This window comes from Oncorhynchus mykiss, chromosome 6 (assembly GCF_057628025.1).
Source record: "Oncorhynchus mykiss isolate SJ-2025 chromosome 6, ASM5762802v1, whole genome shotgun sequence".
In the NCBI taxonomy this organism is placed as follows: domain Eukaryota; kingdom Metazoa; phylum Chordata; class Actinopteri; order Salmoniformes; family Salmonidae; genus Oncorhynchus; species Oncorhynchus mykiss.
This window is the reverse complement of record NC_143027.1, coordinates 63,008,016-63,027,629: the sequence shown is the minus strand read 5'-3', so window position 1 is coordinate 63,027,629 and position 19,614 is coordinate 63,008,016. Positions and strand designations below refer to the sequence as shown.

Here is a 19,614-nt window from a genome sequence, read left to right as displayed (position 1 = left end):
CACTATCCCTACTGTGAAGCATGGTTGTGGCAGCATCATGCTGTGGGGATATTTTTCAGCCGCAGGGACTGGGAGACTAGTCAGGATTGAGGGAAAGATGAATGGAGCAAAATACAGAGAGATCCTTGATAAAAACCTGCTCCAGAGTTCTCAGGACCACAGACTGGGGCAAAGGTTGACCTTCCAACAGGCAGTGGTGGAAAAAGTACCCAATTGTCATACTTGAGTAAAAGTAAAGATACCTTAATAGAAAATGACTCAATTAAAAGTGAAAGTCACCCAGTAAAATACTACTTGAGTAAAAGTCTAAAATTATTTGGTTTTAAACATACTTAAGTATCAAAAGTAAATGTATTTGCTAAAATGTACTTAAGTATCAAAAGTAAAAGTATAAATAATTTCAAATTCTTTATATTAAGCAAACCAGATGGCACAATTCTCTTGCTTTTTTTTATTGACAGATAGCCAGGGGCAGACTCCAACAAACGAAGCATTTGTGTTTAGTGAATCCGCCAGATCAGGTAGTAGGGAAGACCAGGGATGTTCTCTTGATAAGTGCGTGAATTGGACCATTTTCCTGTACTGCTAAGCATTAAAAATGTAACAAGTACTTTTGGGTGCCAGGGAAACTGTATGGAGTAAAAAGTACATACGTTTCTTTAGGAATGTAGTGAAGTAAAAGTTGTCAAAAATATAAATAGTAAAGTACAGATACCCCCAAAAATCAACGTAAGTAGTACTTGAAAGTATTTTTACTTAAGTACTTTATACCTCTGCCAACAGGACAACGACCCTAAGCACACAGCCAAGACAATGCAGGAGTGGCTTCGGGACAAGTCTCTGAATGTCCTTGAGTGGCCCAGCCAGAGCCCGGACTTGAACCCGATCTAACATCTCTGGAGAGACCTGAAAATAACTGTGTAGCAACACTCCCCATCCAACCTGACAGAGCATAAGAGGATCTGCAGAGAAGAATGGGAGAAACTCCCCAAATACAGGTATGCCAAGCTTGTAGCATCATACCCAAGAAGATTTGAGGTTGTAATCTCTGCCAAATGTTCTTCAACAAAGTACTGATTAAAGAGTCTGAATACTTAAGTAAATGTGATTTCATTTTTTTATACATTCGCAAAAAATGTGTTAAAACCTGTTTTTGCTTTGTCATTATGGGGTATTGTGTGTAGATAGATGAGCGAAAAAAAACAATTTCATCCATTTTAGAATAAGGCTGTAACATAACAAAATGTGGAAAAAGTCAAGGGGTCTGAATACTTTCTGAATGCACTGTATCTTCTGCTTGTATAATTCCATCTGTGCCACTGACAGTCTGTCTTTAATTCCAGTTTGTCTACAAATTAATAATTGATATGTTGGATTCACATCTCCATCTCAACCAAGAATCATAGTTAAAGAATAGTACTAAATCAAATCAAACTTTAAATGCACTGTAAATAAAGTTTGAGATGATTTAGTCCAATTCTTTAACTTACATTTTTGGAGATGTGAATCCAACATTTAAATTGTGAATTTGTGAGACAAACTGGAATTAAAACTACACAAAGTCAGTGGCACAGATGGAATTATCCAAGCAGAAGAAACATCTCCTTCAAATGTTGATATTTGGTTGCATTGACAACCAAACACAATTCAATGTCACTAAATTTCATGACATTTAAAATCCAGGGTAGAAACCCTAGGCCTATTGTATTGTCTATTTTGAGTTGAATTCTGGGTTGAATTGAAACAGCTGTTGATGACTTTGCAAATGTTATAGAAGCCTCAATAGCATCCTTGATTTTATATGAGTGGTTAAGTATGGTCACATTTCATTTGTCTCTGTTAAACCTACCTTTAGGAATGACTTTGATAGCAACAGTGAATCTATTTCGTTTTTAAGTGGAGATCTCGCAATAATCATTCTCACAATAGCATTTTGGTAATAGTCAGTGACTAATATCATAGCTAAGCAGGGTTTGGTTAAAACCCTGGATGGGAGAAGATCCGACGTTGTTTTAAAGGTGCAAATTCAACATATTTTATGTTTTGTCTATGTTGGAATTTGGTTACCATGATATTATCCTGTTGTGAAAACACACCAAAACAACCGTTTACATTGATGACCTTTTTTCAAATCCAATGTTTTTTCCACATCACAAGTGCTCACAAGAGTGAGGGTGGATGAATATTTTACATATAGTGAATTGATCTTTGTCTTTATCAATGGTGCCTCTGATCATTGAATGGCCTGTATGGTGCACCACCCCACCTTCAGACAACAAACCTGTGACAGCTCTCCAAACTGTGACTAAAATACACTGTCTGGCTCCATGCACGTGTCGTAAACATATTCAAATCTCTCTGTGAATAACAAATGCCTTAAGGTCTCTCCTTTTTTTTACTGGCAAATGTAATTTATTTAGTTTAAAGGAAAGCATCTTTGTGTCCTTTAATTAAAAAAAAAAAAGGAATGAATGGCGATATTTGACAGGGAGGTTTGTTTGTTGATGTTGTTCCAAGAGCGCTATCAGTAGCTGACACAATGTTCTTCCTGTTAATTGTCTGGGTCCTATTTACCTGGGTGGTAATAATAGGAGCTTCCCTCAGGCACCTTGCATCCGAAACCTACACTCTCTAGAGAGTAACAGGAGGGATTAATGCCAGCCTGCCTTATCTCCAGAGTTGCTAGAAACATGATAATTGCAATGGGGAAATGCACTTTTTTAGCACTTAAAAAAATGCTACAGTCCATCTGCTTTTCAACCTTTATCTTTTGGTAGAATACAAGCTTAAAGTCATGTCCATTCCCTAATACACAATTCCAAGACGGTAAAACATTTTCATTACGTTTTTTGATGTCTTGCAAAGTTTTTGACCTTACAATTTCACTCAGCGATGTGAATGGGTACGTTCACTAACCTCAGACTGGCAAGTCACACAGCGAGAGCAAGCAGGCTACGTCATCTCTTTTTCCATAAAAGTGTAGCCACAAGAAACATTACATTTTGCCTGACTTCCTAACAGTGCTCCCACCTGTGTGTAATGGCTGAACCAACTCTAATGTAACCTCGCCAAACACAATGTTGCTAAGATGCCTACAAGGACTCTGTGTTTCTGTCCCTCACCAGCACACCAATAGACCATGAAAATGAAAAACATCAAAATGAACCAAAACATAATAGCTTTTGCTAGAAATTCAATACAATGATTCCCATGTGTTTATTTCTTTTAAGCCTAAAATGTGTCTGTGAATCACTTGGCAGGTTAACAAGACATTTAAAGTAGCACCTTGTTTACTAGAGAGTTGCTCGTTGTTACTGGAAAAAAATATACAACCTGTCAAGTTACCCAAAGACAGTGCCTGAAGTGAAATTCATTACCATAATTGGATTTCTCATCTTTATCTGGCAGCATATTTGGTGCCAACTATTTGAGATTGACAATTAGGCAGTAGGAACTTTAACTTTGAGCTGAGAACGCCCTCTCATTAATAACTACCTTTCAGCTGGTTGGGTGGCAGAGATGTCTGCAGGGGCAGTTTAAGGATGCAATTAGCCAGTAACTTTCGAGGTTTCCTAAACACAAAAAGGAGTACTTGTTGTCATCTCAAATCATAATTAGATGAACCACAGATGGGCTGTCAATGTCCAGAGTGCCTGGGGAAATGAACAATGCTGTCATTATGGTGGCCACGGAGTCAAAGTGCTGGGTATATACAGTATGCAAACCGACTTACAAACAGTGTTGTCAGATTGTTAGTTGTGCTGTAATGATACAACCCAAATTATAGGTCCACTTTTAGATTGTGAAATTAACAACAAACAACAGCAGCATATTTTAATCATGTCTCTCTCTCTCTCTCCTCTCTTTCTCCCTCCTCCCCATCTCTCTCTTTCCCAGTAAGCGGTTCATTTGACAGTCCAGTGTTCTCCTGAGCCTTGCCTTGTGTCACATGACCAGCCATGTGTCAGATAATGTATGTCATGGTAGTGCTGCAGGAGAAATATGCTTTTATCTCATCTCTGCCAGCAAGACCTCTGCTCTGACATATCAGCCTCTCCCCATCCATTTCCATCGAATGCTTCCTCGCAGCATCTCCAGATGTCTCTGATTATAAGGAGGGAATGTGATATCCAACCACCCCCTCTTCTCTGTCACCAGAGGGATAAGATGAAGCACGGCTGTACGGAGCATGCATCTAACATATTCCATTTTCAGCAAAGAGTATTTCTCTCAAAGAACATGCCATTCACTGCTCAGTGATGATGGGCCTGGTGCCAATCATGGCCTATTTATTGGGCTCCCGGGTGGCGCAGCGGTCACTGCAGACCCTGGTTCGATCCCGGGCTGTATCACAACCGGCTGTCCCATAGAGCAGTGCACAATTGGCCCAGCATCATCAAGGTTAGTGGACCGTGGAAGGCCGTCATTGTAAATTAGAATTAGTTTTTAACTGACTTTCCTAGTTAAATAAAGGTAAGAAAAAATATATATATATTGTCGGCATAATAACCCTGTCGTTGACATAGTTTGTGAGGCCAGCACATGGGAGCGAGGAGTTGCTTCCTGATTATATGCACATTTAATAGGTCTACCATATAATAGGTCTACCATTTGGTATCTGTATTCAGGAAAATAACACATATTCTGGGACGGCATGGTCGTACATAAATAGTAATGGTAGATAAAAATATATTATACATTATCTTTTTATACCACATTTGTAAACTATGACATGACTCATAAGGATTTGTGTGAGAGATCACATTGTCAGGATTCCTGAGACATCCAGTGGCTTGTTGACAACAGCTAGCAGGGTGTTCCCTTCTCCACTAACGTTTCTCAAATGGAAGGAAGTTGGATCCTGATGGGGCAAAAAGATGAAAATGATTGGTTCTAGTGTAGCTTGTGTAACTGCTGAGGCGGTGAATTTTAGAGCAGATGCCTGAAAGACATTTAGTACTGTCTGAACACATTACTCTCATGAGTGAACACCATTAAAAACTCCCAAAATGAAGTGTTTCCAAATGCATTCATGACTAAATCTGACGTCATCATCTGATGAATAATGAAATACTGATAAAGTTCTGTACAGTGTTTAAATATTGACACAGAGGGCTCCTGAGTGGCGCAGTGGTCTAAAGTACTGTACCGCAGTGCTAGCTGTCGCCACTAGAGATTCTGGGTTCGAGTCCAGGCTCTGTTGCAGTTGGCCGTGACCAGGAGATGTATAGGGAGGCGCACAATTGGCCCAGCTCTGTCTGTGTTAGGGGAGGCCAGCAGGGATGTCCTTGTCCCATCGCGCACTAGCAACTCCTGTGGCGGGCCGGGCACGTTGACATGGTCGTCAGGTGCACAGTGTTTCCTCTGACACATTGGTGTGGCTGGCTTCTGGGTTAAGTGGGCATTGTGTCAAGAAGCAGTACGGCTTGGTTGGGTTGTGGTTTTGGAGGACGCACCTTTGCCCAAGCTCTAAGCTTGTAAAATATTTCAAAACAGATTTTATTTTCATGAAATATTATCATTGCCACTGTGACAAAATGTACCAAAATAGCTTTTTAGTACAGTTCATATGGAAATGATCCTGATTTCTTTGGGTGAGGTTTATTGAAAATGCTACAAAATGTTTATCAGCATGTTTATTTTGAGTTAGACATGATTTGAATTTAAATAAACTGATTTGCATTTATTCGATCAACATTGTTTAAGTGCTGTAAATATCTTGGGCATGTTTTTCCTTGAATAATAATAATAATCTTATAAACAACATACGTATAATGGTATGAGAATATTCAGAGATAGATTGTGTAACTTTACAGCATCTAAGCAGAAACGTTTAAACAGAGGATTGTCTTTGTGGGTCCGTTCACTCTCAAAACATAAGATATGGCATCTGAATTGTTTTGTCTATTTCAGTGAATTTATAATGCTTCGTATTCATTTTTGCTTGTTGTACCATTCATATTCATTTTTCCGTGTGTACACTGGCATCCATGAGATGAATAAGGTACATTTTATGTGAAAGGACCCATGAACACCAACATGTGAAGGTCATTGGGGCGGCAGGGTAGGCTAGTGGTTAGAGCGTTGGACTAGTAACCGGAAGGTTGCAAGTTCAAACCCCCAAGCTGACAAGGTACAAATCTGTCGTTCTGCCCCTGAACAGGCAGTTTAACCCAGTTTAACCCACTAGGCTGTCATTGAAAATAAGAATTTGTTCTTAACCGACTTGCCTAATTAAATAAAGGTACAAAAAAATAGGAGAATGTCAAATTGGGTGTCAAATGAAAACTAAGAGTCTATATATATTGTTGAAACTTTTTCCCGTCCTAAAAATTAGGAATAAGCAGAGTCACCCTTTTTCTGGAAAAGGGGGCTTAGAAAACAGCTACCAGAAAAAGACATCAGAATACATCAAAACACAATAATGACCGTGTGCCAACTAATATCAACACATATTTCATTTGGAGAAATGTATCTGCCTTCTGTATGTTTAAGAAACATTGCCTTGTGCCTTGAAATAGTAGTCACAAATCACAGTTTGGACAGCACAGTACAGTAAAGAAAAGTAGAGTATAGTTCAGTTCAGCACAGTACTGTACAGTACACAGTAGAGCATACTACAGTTGAGTACACTAGAATGTACTCTACTGTACTGATTTCTACTCTACTGTATTGTACTCTACTGTGCTGTACTGTACTCTACTGTGCTGTATTGTACTCTACTGTGCTGTACTGTACTCTACTGTGCTGTATTGTACTCTACTGTGCTGTATTGTACTCTACTGTGCTGTATTGTACTCTACTGTGCTGTACTGTACTCTACTGTGCTGTATTGTACTCTACTGTGCTGAACTGTACTCTACTGTGCTGTATTGTACTCTACTGTGCTGTATTGTACTCTACTGTGCTGAATTGTACTGTGCTGTACTTTGATGTCTAAACTTGTGAAACAAAGACATCTATGATTGGTTCAGATTTAATTTGGTCTTGTTTGGGGGCAGAGCTCATTAAACTAATAGCCCGTGTGCAGAATAATATCCAAATATGCAAAAGAAGATCTTGCATATGTAAACCTTTCTGTACCTATTTAGGATACATCACCTTGAAGAGAATGATATTCCTAACCATAATTATGCATTACTGTGTAGTACAGATGACAGACCCGTCGAATGGCCCATAACTGTACAAAACATCAACATCTCTCTTCATTTAGATTCAAAACATTCGTACAATTCATTCACTCACATTTGATTACGCCATCCTCATGAATATAGTGGTATTGTAGCAAAAATAAAAGCTATTATAGAGAAAATTGTGCAAAATTAACATGTTTCTGGACGGTCACAAAACAAATGAAAACCATGCATTACTTACTTATGACTTATGATAAAGTGCATGTTATTAAGATATCCCCCACAGATATCTCACCTAGTCCAATGAGACGGCTTGAGTCATATGATTTAAATGATGCTGGGAATAGCTGGCAACTACTAGATCCCACATAGGGTAGCTACAGTTATCTTTCATTATTTAGACACAGTGAATTTTTTTTACCTGAAGTTAAATGCTGATTAAATCCCTCTCTCCATAGTAAAGTTAAAGAAAAGGGCACTGGTTGTCTTTTCAAAATAGTTTAAGGAGGTGGGGTTGTAGTCACAAGGTGAGTGGGGGGGGTAGCTCCGCCTTTCTCCCCGTGGGTAGGTGAATGCTCCCTCTGAAAAAGCAGAGTCACTCCTTTCCTGAAGCGCTGGTCTCTCACGCTGTATATTATCACATTACAGCAGCTGTTCCCAGTCAGGATCCAGAAGGCTACAAAGGAGAAGTTGCACCAGGTGAAGCCCACCACGTTGCCCAGCACAAACACAGCGATGGGGGTGAAGGAAGCCGTGAAGGCAAACGTCAGAATGCTGATCGTCTTGGCGGCCTTGATGTCAGAGAAGGAGGGTCTATGTTGGCAGCCGCCTCCCCCTCCCTCGACCCCCACATTCCCCTCTGACATGAGCTTACGTTTGCGTGTGTAGCGGCGGATGCTGGTGAAGGACAGGATGTTGAATACCAGGGTGCCGCCCAGCAGCGTAAAGTCAAACACGGGGAACAGTAGGAGGATGTTGGCGTCAGAGGGCAGAGTGACTCCATCCCACAGGGGGACATAGTTACACATCCGGCTGCACTCACTGTACTCCAGTGTGAAGTTGTTGCTGAGGATGAGGGGGGCTAGGGCCAGAAGGTAACTGCCTGCCCAGGAGAAGAGGATGAGAAACAGGGTGCGTCTCCGTGTCACCAGGTGGTCCTTATGTAGGGGCCATAAGATGGCCACACAGCGCTCTACCGTCATCAGGAAAATAGTACTGATGGAGACAAACGTACAGCCAGCGAAGACTGGACCAATCAGCATGCAGGGCTGCCAGGGTCCCACCAGGCCCCCCATGGAGGGGTCAGTGCCCCCCTGGTACCAGACAGGAGAGGAGCTGGTCACCATCAGAGAGATCTCAGTGTAGACAGAGAAAGGAACCACCAGCACTCCAACCATCATGTCCGCTATGGCCAGAGAGACTGTCAGGAGAGAAAGGTCATTCACAGTTCACACTCAACCACATACGGTACAAATCCCTGTGTCCTAAAAGCTGATTTTACATTCAAGTCCATGGAAAACAAATCTACAGTGCTGCGTCGAAATGGTTTTGCGTCCTTTGAGGCAATGCACAAAGGGATCCCTGATTGTGACTGAACAGCATTGAAGATTGATTTAGTTCTCTGCTAAACAACAAGCACTGACCGTCTTAATTAATCCTGCCAATATAACCAATACAGGGTGGCAGGTGGCCTAGCAGTTAAGAGCATTGGGCCAGTAACCGAAAGGTCTCTGGTTTGAATCCCTGAGCTGACTTGGTGAAAAATCTGCCGTTGTGCCCTTGAGCAAGGCACTTATCCAGAGCGACTTACAGGAGCAATTATGGTTAAGAGTATCTGCTAAACTACTAAAAAGTTAAATGTAACTAGCAGGCAACATAAACAAACATGCGACTCTAGAAACAGAACATTAAACCAGAAAGGTGTTTGAATTTAAATGAATTTCACCTTTCAGTGTCAAGAACACCAAAGGTTGTTCTTCTTCCATGTCAGTGAATATATTGCACACATGTGTGTAAACATAAGCAACTGACATGTGACTACCATTCTCTCCTATCATAAATCAACAGCATTTCTAGAGAGTAAATGAGCTCATTCTGAATGAACAAGTCTGAATCAGTGAGTTTTTTGTTTGTTTACCTTTGAGGTATCCCTGTGGTGTACGGACCTGTCTTGTCTGCATGAAGACGGTGAGCGTGACCACGTTGCCCACCACTATGGCGAAGGCCAGACTGACCATAAACACCACGGCCAGGGTACGGTTCAGCAGGCCACAGCAGCAGAAGGTGCAGAAGGGGGCCAGAGACTTGCCTGACCCCGGCACAACCAGGGCTGCTGCTGTCAGGTTGGGGCACACAATCGCCTGTGTGCCCCATGGAACACTCAGGTTGGCCAGGAGGTCAGTCATGGTAGTCCGGACGAGGCCCAGGACAAACCTCACTACTAGGAGAAATGTGTGCTCCTGGTGCCCATGTGCTGGACTGAGAGATGCTCCTGGAGAAACAAGCAGGAACATTATAAACCAAGGTAAACCATCAAACCTGTCCAAAGGAAAACAACAAACACTGCTATGTAACACATAATACAAAGTTGATTTGCATGATAATACTCATATCACCTACTGTGCTATCTAGCTATATGTTTCCTAAAATTACCTACAGGTAACTGCCAAAATAAACGAAACACTTGAGTAAATGAGGAATACAAAGTTTATTGAAAGCAGATGCTTCCGAAAAAGGTTTGTGTGCGTCTCAGTCACCTGATGTCAACCCAATTAAACACTTATGGGAGATTCTGGAGCAGCGCCTGAGACAGCGTTTTCTACCACCATCAACAAAACAGCAAATGATGGAATTTCTTGTGGAAGACTGGTGTCGCAACCCTTCAATAGAGTTCCAGACACTATGCCAAGGCACATTGAAGCTGTTCTGGAGGCTCGTGGTGGCCCTATTGAGACGCTTTATGTTGGTGTTTCCTTTATTTTGGCAGTTACCTATACAGTATGTTCTGCAGATGGACACTACTAACGACACCTCACAAATCCCCATCAACGGACAACCTCTATTATTACACAACAATAAAGAAATTTGCTTGCCTTTGAGGTGTTGAATATACTGCAAAATGGGCAATCATGATGTATTCAAAGGAAACTACATGTACTGTATACTTCCTAAATCATTGTAAGTACACAGTGTACCCCACAGGTTTATGTATGGTGTTTATTTTTTATAGTACTTCTGATTCATTACTGCATTGTTGGGAAAGAGCAGGCAAGAACGCCATTTCACTGTGCTTGTGTACGTGACAATATAAACTTTGTTGCACTGTACTGTAAATTTGTCATAGGCACATCATATTCAATGCACATCACAATGCTTGATTAGGGAATTTGTGAGATATGTTGTTTTGTTTCACTGCCATATACAATCAGGTCCAAAATTATTGGCACCCTTAATAAAAATGAGAAAAAAAGACTAAAATAACAGCCTGGCCTCAAAGACTAGACGTAACATAGTAAATGTAAATTTGTGACACTCAAATGAGTCCAGTATGTTATGTTATGTTCACTGGCGTAGCGCAGTTTCTCTGGACCCCCAGCAAAGTCAGAGTTGCCCCCCCCCCCCCCCTTTCAGATTATGTGGTGCTAGTGCTTCTAGTAGCCTGTAGCTTTGCCTGAATGGATGCATGTTTATTTTTATTTGGTCCTCATTTTCTCATGTTAAGTCTAACGTTTATGTTTCATGAAGCTATAGGCCTACGGTGTCGCAATGCTGCTATTTCGAATGCTGGCTGGCGGCAATAATGCATTTACTTGTTCAGTAATTAAAGTGGAAAATTCAAACATTTCAGATTGTAAAATAAATGTGATGCAACAACATACTAAATCAGTACCCAAAATATATTTTTTAGAATATACAACTTTCCTGTAGGACTATAGCCTACCAGCCATCATTGCACTCTCTCGCAGTATGGATATAAAGTTTGTGCTCCATAAAACCAGTCTATTAATGCCAAATAATCAGTCCATTGTCAAAACAATAGCTTACTAGGGCTTGTTTCATTATGCAGACAATGCAGTCAAGCCTACTAGCATATCTATAGCTATATACAGTATTTAGCTGGTAGCCTATTTATATTACACATTGGAACTCGGGGCTAGCTGTCGTGGGCTATCAGTCTCATCACTCATAGGCTTTTACCAGTGTACACAGAAGGGGGGGGGGGGGGGGTCACTCTCATGAGCGCTGCTGGGTCAGTGACAGTCATCAGCTTGGTTTTCCGGGAGAAGAGGAGGACTGGTACTCTCTCTAGAGGAACTGTCACTATTATTGAGAGGAGGAAGAAGAGGAGAAGCAAGGCCACTGTCATTGCCAGGCCCGGGCAGTGAGATCTCTGTGGGGACTGGGAAGCTTTAGTGTTAGCTGCTGCATGACTAGGTCTACTAGCTTCCACCTGCGATTGTGTTTCGTCAGTCGAGGACGAGGTGGTAGCTTTGCTGACGTGGTTATTGTCTGTAATGTGGCACGAGCTTGATCAGATAAAGCTTTTTTTTGGTGGAGTTTTTGTTCACCACTTGATCTTGCCTTTTGTTTATCCATCAAGAACAACTCACTCACTGATTCACCTAACTGTCACTGAGAAATAGGCTAATTAGATGCATGAAAACGATATTGTCTGACTCAGCTACTACGCATGTTTGTTGGACAACACGAACGCTTCGCTCGCTACATGTGAAAATTAAAAAGGATGGTTACTTTTTTTACTTTGCAACTACTTACTACTTTTTTAGCTATTTTGCAACTACTTAGCATGTTGGCTAACCCTTCTCTAACCACTATCCCAGGGGTTCTCAAACTTTTTTGTATTAGCAAATCCATCACTGACCCCCTCATAATCAGAACACAACTCGAGTGAGATAAAAATATCATTAAGGAGTTTTACCATGATTTCGTGTGCAAGGCCGGACAAACCAAGTCTCGGGCCCTGGGAAGGAACATTTTAAAGGTCCTCCTCTTGGAGGGGAAAAAAAGCTAATATCCTGCAGTTCTACACGTTGTCATGAGGCAGAGAGAAAACGACTGTGTAACGAAGACGCTGTGAGTCAAGAAGCAGGTGAACCGTTTAATAATACATCAAAAGAGACAAAATAACAGTAGCGTCTTTGCATGAACACAGGATCAATACTGACTGGGGAAGGAACCTAAGGGAGTGCCAGATATAGGGCTGGTAATAAGTAAGGTAATTGAGTCCAAGTGTGCCTCATGTCAACGTGCAGGTGCTTGTAATGATTGATGCCAGGTGTGCGTAATGATGGATCCCAGGACCAGTGGTTAGTATACTGGCGACGTCGAACACCAGAGGGGAGGAGCAGGAGTAGACGTGACAGACTGCCACCTCTCATTGAAGCCATGGAAGTTCAAGGCCGACCACGCCACTGCAGACATTGTGATCAGAAAACAGGATCGCCCATAATAGTGAAATAAATAAAAAGTCAATCATGGTACCAATAAATGCTTCTAATACACCAGATGTATGTCCTTGAACCGATTATGTTTAAATCACATTTAAAAAGCATTTTTGAAAAGGTCTGTTTGAGATACAAGTTTGAGGTGGCTTTTTTAAAGTATTTTGTCTCCAATTAATGCGTCGGCCACAAATACGAGTATAGTCAAAATTATTTGGGTATGAGTTAACAGAACATCAACTTTTAAAAGTTAGATTTTCACTGAACAATTTATTTAAATCACAGTGCATTTATGTAAAAAAAAATATATAGTATTGAAGTATTGAGATGAAAAATGTGTAATAGGTGGTGTACTGTGGATACCAATAGGCCCATGTTGCCCAAGGTTTAATAACATAAATTGTAGATTAATAATATTACATTGTATTACACCCTCTAAACTTCCACGGATCCCTTGGGCAAAATGTGTTTTTTCAGTTGTTGGATCCCCCCGCCCCCTTTTGCCCTTAGAACAGCCTTAATGCGTTGGAGCATGGACTCTACAAGGTGTCAAAATCTTTCCAAACGGGTGCTGGCCATGTCGACTCAAATGCTTCCCACAGTTGTGTCAAGTTGGCTGGATGTCCTTTTGTCCTGCCCATTCACCCTCCGAAAGGCACACATACACAATACGTCTCGATTGTCTCAAGGCTTAAACATCCTTCTTTAACCTGTCTCCTCTCTCTCATATACATGGATGGAAGTGGATTTAACAGGTGACATCAATATGGGATCATATCTTTCTCCTGAATCCCCTGTTTTCAATACAGGTATAACGACACAGCTTTTTTTGAAAATGTTTTAGAAGGTTGGAGAACACATTGGGAGGCATCTTGAAACTTTGCCGCAAGTGGATCTTTTAGCAAGACAATAACCCCAAGCAGACATCAAAATCAAAAAAAAAATGGTTAATTGACCACAAAATAAACATTTTGAAATGGCCGTCTCAGGATTTGATCCCCATTGAAAACCTGTGGTTTGAATTGAAGAGGGCAGTCGATAAACGCAGACGAAGGATATCAAGGACCTGGAAATATTCTGTATGGAGGAGTCGTCTAAGATCACTCCCAATGTGTTCTCCAAAAAATGTTTAAGGCTGTGCTGTTATCCTCGCAAGGGGAGGATGCTAGAGTATTATTTTATTACTTGTTAAACAAAATCTCTTCCTCTGAGCACTTGCATTAGTATAAAATAATATAATGTTCCAAATGTTCCTTCTAAATCTTGTTATTGCGTAACATTTTCAAGAGTACTCAATATTCAGAACCAGATTTTGGTTTCAGATGACAAATAAAAGCCTTTCAATCTCCTACACAATATCCCCTTGACTGGTGTGCATGAAGATGTCAAGAGAGACAGACATCTAGCAAGAAAAAGGCGATTGGAGGGAACACTGACAGATCAGCGCAACAAGACCATGGATTTTTACACTGACTGCAGTGAGCAGAAAGCAAGAAAACAGTAAAAAAAAAAGTGAATGTGGAAATGTGTAAAAGAACAATTGTGAATCCGACTGAGTGAAAACAACTCACAATTCTCCTACATTTACAGTCCTAGTTATCATTGCCCAAAACTAAGGGAATCATTTCAAACATTATCATTGCTCAAAACTAAGGGAATAATTTCAAACATCTCACACATTTTTGCTTATTGTGTCCATTGACTAGAATTCATATATATTTGGGTTAAAAGACCAATTCAGTGGAAAAACAAAATGGGGTAAAAATAGCCCAGTTAATATTGACTGCAGCTGCAGCTCCTCAGGCAGCAGCACTCCCACTTCATCTTACGTTAGGGACACAGATCAAGGGTTCTCCAGGGACTGACAGTATTCTTCAAGCTAATTACATCTAGTTTATTTGGGGCGTCAGGTAGCCTAGTGCCTAGTGGTTAGCGCGTTGTGCCAGTAACCAAAAGGTTGCTGGATCGAATCCCTGAGCTGACAAGGTAAAAATCTGTCATTCTGCCCTGAATAAGGCAGTTAACCCACTGTTCCCTGGTAGGCTGTCATTGTAAATAAGAATTTGTTCTTAACTGGCTTGCCTAGTCAAAATAAAAGGTTAAATTGAGAGCACCTTGTCTCTGCAAGCCAGGTAGGAAGGTTAGTTCACCTCACAAACCAGAGTGCATTTTTTTATTAACATCGAGGATGAGTGCCATGGGAACTACCGGTATGTCCCAGCAGGACCAGCCTAAGTGACACGCCTCACATGTTTAAGATAATGCACACAAAATAATGGAGCCCTTAACCTTCACGGCACATTCAAATGTTTTTTTTCTCTCCATGCAATCTTCGAACACAGACGTATGTGTGTGTGCAACAGGCTGAATGAAGCTAATGAATCCAACATGGACAGAGAGGCTGCATTATTTTGTTCATTATGGACCATGCCTATAGACCAATCACCATGACTAAATAGCTCAACTAAGAGTAGCAATTTACTCTTCAGGCCATAATGGGAGGTGGAAGCTCAACTTGCAATATGTAATGGTCTTATATAATGACACATAACCAGTGGTGTAAAGTACTCAAGTAAAAATACTTACAAGTTCTACTTAAGTCATTTTTTGAGGTATCTGTACTTTACTATTTATATTTGACCCTTTTTACTTCTACTTCGCTAACTTCCTAAAGAAAATAATGTACTTTTTACTCCATACATTTTCCCTAACACCCAGAAGTACTTGTTACGTTTTGAACGCTTAGCAAGACAGGAAAAAGGTCAAATTCACACACTTATCAAGAGAACATCCCTGGTCATCCCTTCTGCCTCTGGCAGACTCACTAAACACAAATGCCTTGTTTTTAAATGGTGTTCGAGTGTTGGAGTGTGCCCTTGGCTATCTGTAAAAAAAGGCATTAAAAAAAAAAGTGCTGTCTGGTTTGCTTAATATAAGGAATGTGAAATTATTTATACCTGTACTTTTAATACTTTCCCTTTTACTTGAGTAATTTTTTATTAAAAAAGGTATTTTTACTTTTACTCAAGGATGACAATTCATTACTTTTCCCACCACTGCACATAACTGAGATTTATAGCCGGTAAGATCCCTGAGTGGACCAAATCAAAATGGTGGGGATAGAGAAAATCTGATTACAGCTATTATTATAAATTAAACTGAGCCTTACACTAAGCATTCCATCTCAATTATATGAGGATTAAGCACGACTAAGACTTGAAATAAAAATGCTGAACGAAAGAACAGAAGCATTTTGTTTGATGGCATACAGATTTATCTTTTGAGCTTCGGGGAGGTACAAGATCTGTACCCTTGTTAACCGTCTGGTTGTAACTAAAGTGGAGATGACAGGCGGAAATGTCCCCTGTGTGCCCATAGCAATGCCTGAGGCTGTGGGGGACACTGTCACAACAAATACACAACTGATCCTCACAGCAAGACATGACTTCATCCACACAATCTTTTAGTTTTACAACAAAACAAAAATCTCACAAACTCCAAACCAATGCAAATGACAAAGGAGAAGCAGTATAACAATAGACGAACAAATGTCCTTGATACAAATTAAAATGGATATACAGGCGTCTGTGCAAAGTGAAATGCCTAAGTGGTAGGCAGAAGTGTGTGGTGAACCTTTGAGGAGCAGTGGTAGCTAGCTGGGTAAGGAGGGCTGACTGACCACGGGGCTGACCACGTGTTTGTCATACATGCAGTGGATGTATATTTGTTTGTGTGGCGGTCTCCTTGGGTGAGAGGCAAGGCGTGGAGAAGGCTGTTGGATTAGGGGCTAGGTCAGGGCTCCCACCCTGGAGCAGGAATAATGGACTGGCCATCTCTACTCGATGTCCCCCCAAGCCAGGGCTGTCTTTACTGTCATGGCCTAGCTGTACTAGAACACAGCAGTGACTCCTTCATCTCTCTCACACTCCCTCTCCTCCTTTTCTCCTTTCTACCCTTCTCCAAAGTCCACCCAATCTATGAAGATTCCCCATACTGCATATCTCTTCCCAGCCTTCCCTTTCCACACCTTCTCTCATCTACCTCTTACTTTCTCTATCAATCCATTTTATTTTGCTGTTACAGGATGTGTGAAGAGCATTGTGAAAAGCGCTTTATTCCTGAATCTAGCTATCCGTTGATCTATAGGTAACTCCCCGCTTGCTCTGTTGATCTTTGTTGTGTTTGTTAATCATGTACAGTAGTCTCATTGTTCTACTCCCTGTCAATATACTGTGGTCTCAATCACACTCATCTAACAAACAGGCACCCCACCCAGAGCACGTTACTCCATCAACTGTCCTGCTGTCTACAGCTCTAGGGAGAGACAGCAGCACAGGACTTAATGAACAAAGGCAACACATACTGTGAGTGTGACTGTATCTGTGTGTACGGTATGAGAGAATGGAAAGAAGAGCGATACAGAGATACAGTACGTCATTGTTCTCTACACTCAATCATAAAAGTTCACTTTCCAAAGCACATCTTTGTTTTTTTGTTTTTAACCTGGAAGCCATATCAAATATATCTCAGATTATAAATAAATGCATAGCAACAGCTCATTACCACAATTAAACTAAACAACACAGCTTCTGTCGACAGATCATATGGCTTCAGACAGAAGCTGTGGAATATTTATTTTTTTTTACTGCAAACATAACATACAGTCTGCAAGCGCATGAAATATACATAACTCAGCATCTGGTAGATATTCAGTTTTCCCGATTATAAACAGATAGAAATGCCATGCACCACAAGTGATTCATTTCAATCAAAAGGCTTACTTCGAGTCTAGCAAACCAAACACTATAATTTCAGTACAACATGCAGTTGAACACACAAACAGTATATAAACAATCAAGAGAATCTCACCTGCATTGTCACTGCACTAAAAGTCCACCTTTAGTGCCTGCAATATTGTGGAGAAGTATATGGTCCAATGGTCATTGATGTCCTTTTCGGAGTAAATCCGGCTGATAGGAGACAGGAAATGTATAGTCCTTGTATCACACTGCCTCTACAGAATTCGTACACCTAAAGTAGACAGAGAAGCACTGCGTCACTGTACAGTCTTTCTTGCATTCTTTATTTACTTCACTCTCTGTGTTTCAGCCTTCTCTATCTCTGTCTGTCTCTCTCTCACCCTCTTTTGCTTTCTCTCTCTCTCTCTCTCTCTCTCTCTCTGGTAGTCTCTGAGTCTCTCTCACATGAGCACGCTTTCTCGCTCTTCCACAATTGCAGCTGCAAGCCACAGTCCACACACAGCAGCTTCTCTCTCCCAGTCTCTTTCCCCCACATCCCCTCCCCCTTCTGTCTCTCACCACTCCAAGCGACTTATATGCCTTATGTCTTGTGCACTCTCTACACTCATATAAAAAGGTGCTATCTGTCCCCATAAGAGAACCATTTGACTAAACCTTTTTGGTTCTAAGTAAAACCCTTTTGGTTCCTGATAGAAACTTTTCGGGTTCCATGTAGAACCATTTCCACAGAGGGTTCTACGTGGAACTAGTGCTGAGCGATAAGTGTTTTTTGAGGTCGATTCGGATTCGGTTTCGGTTCACAATTTTCTATTTTTTTAAATTTTGTTTACGATAATTTTTTTAACATTAAATGCATGATGAAATAATGGCATTCAAATGATTTTAGAGCTTTTTCATGGAAATTCTGAAGCCAACAACAGTGAACATTCACATATTTTTCTGTCAGGTCCACATTTGGTAGACATCAATAGAAAAATAGGAGATTACTATGAAATATTACAATATTTCACTTGTGTATATTACTTAGTTTTTATTTGATGGCTTTATTATTTTTAATTCCTTAAAGTCATCCTCTCATCTCTGCTCAGGCAGTAGCAGCTAGCCAGACAACGTTATCTCTGTTCTTCCCATATTGTACTGTCTTTAGTCATCCTATTCAGCTTGGAAAGCCTGCCTAAGTAAGTTGCAAAGTTGTCTGACAAAATAATTTGACTTGCTCTTCAAAGTAGATAACCAACCTGGCCTGGGGGGGTAGATGTAACTTAGTAAACGAAATCTGGGACATTTCAATCATACTGAACAAAAATATAAATGCAATGTGCAACAATTTCAAAGATTTTACTGAGTTACAGTTCATATGAGGAAATCAGTCAATTTAAATACATTCATTAGACCCTAATCTATGGATTTCACATGACTGGGAACACAGATATGCATCTGTTGGTCATAGATACATAAAACAATATTGACCTCATTATGGGCCTCAGAATCACGGTATTTATGAGCATTCAAATTGCCATCGATAAAATTGTGTTCGTTGTCTGTATTTTATGCCTACCCATACCATAACCCCACCGCCACCATGGGGCACTATGTTCACAACGTTGACATCAGCGAACCGCTCGCCCACACAACGCCTTACATGTGGTCTGTGGTTGAGAGGCCGGTTGGTCGTACTGCCAAATCCTTTAAAACAACGTTGGAGGCGGCTTCTGGTAGAGAAATTAACATTAAATTATCTGGCAACAGCTTTGGTGGACATTCTTGCAGTCAGCACGCTCCCTCAAAACTTGAGACATCTGTGGCATTGTGTTGTGTGACAAAACTGCACATTTTAGAGTGGCCTTTTATTGTCCCCAGCACAAGGTGCACCTGTGTAATGATCACGCTGTTTATTCAGCTTTTTGATATGCCCCACCTGTCAGGTGGATGGATTATCTTGGCAAAAGAGAAATGCTCACTAACAAGGATGTAAACAAAATGTGAGAGAAATAAGCTTTATGGAACCTTTCTGGGATATTTTATTTCAGCTCATGAAACATGGGACCAACACTTTACATGTTGAGTTTATATTTTTGTTCAATGTAGTATGATGTTACGAATTACAATTCATATTATATGTTGCTAATTGCAATTTGTACAATATGTTATGAATTGCAAATAATACAATATGTATTTGAATTTGCAAAACTTCAAATTTGTTGTGGCTAACGTTAGCTAGGTGGCTAACACTAACATTAACTATGTGGCTAACGTTAG

At 40.6% G+C, this 19,614-nt stretch overlaps 1 protein-coding gene across 1 annotated transcript; it reads right to left on the bottom strand.

Moving 5' to 3' along the window:
* Positions 1 to 5,621: 5,621 nt before the first annotated feature.
* On the bottom strand, positions 5,622 to 17,904 carry LOC110526312 (trace amine-associated receptor 13c-like). Its single transcript, XM_090238531.1, has 3 exons — positions 17,465 to 17,904; positions 9,271 to 9,624; positions 5,622 to 8,553 (listed from the first exon to the last, which is right to left on the bottom strand). The coding sequence occupies exons 2-3, from the start codon at positions 9,536 to 9,538 to the stop codon at positions 7,634 to 7,636; spliced, it is 1,188 nt and encodes a 395-aa protein (XP_090094657.1). The 5' UTR covers positions 9,539 to 9,624; positions 17,465 to 17,904; the 3' UTR covers positions 5,622 to 7,633.
* Positions 17,905 to 19,614: the final 1,710 nt, after the last annotated feature.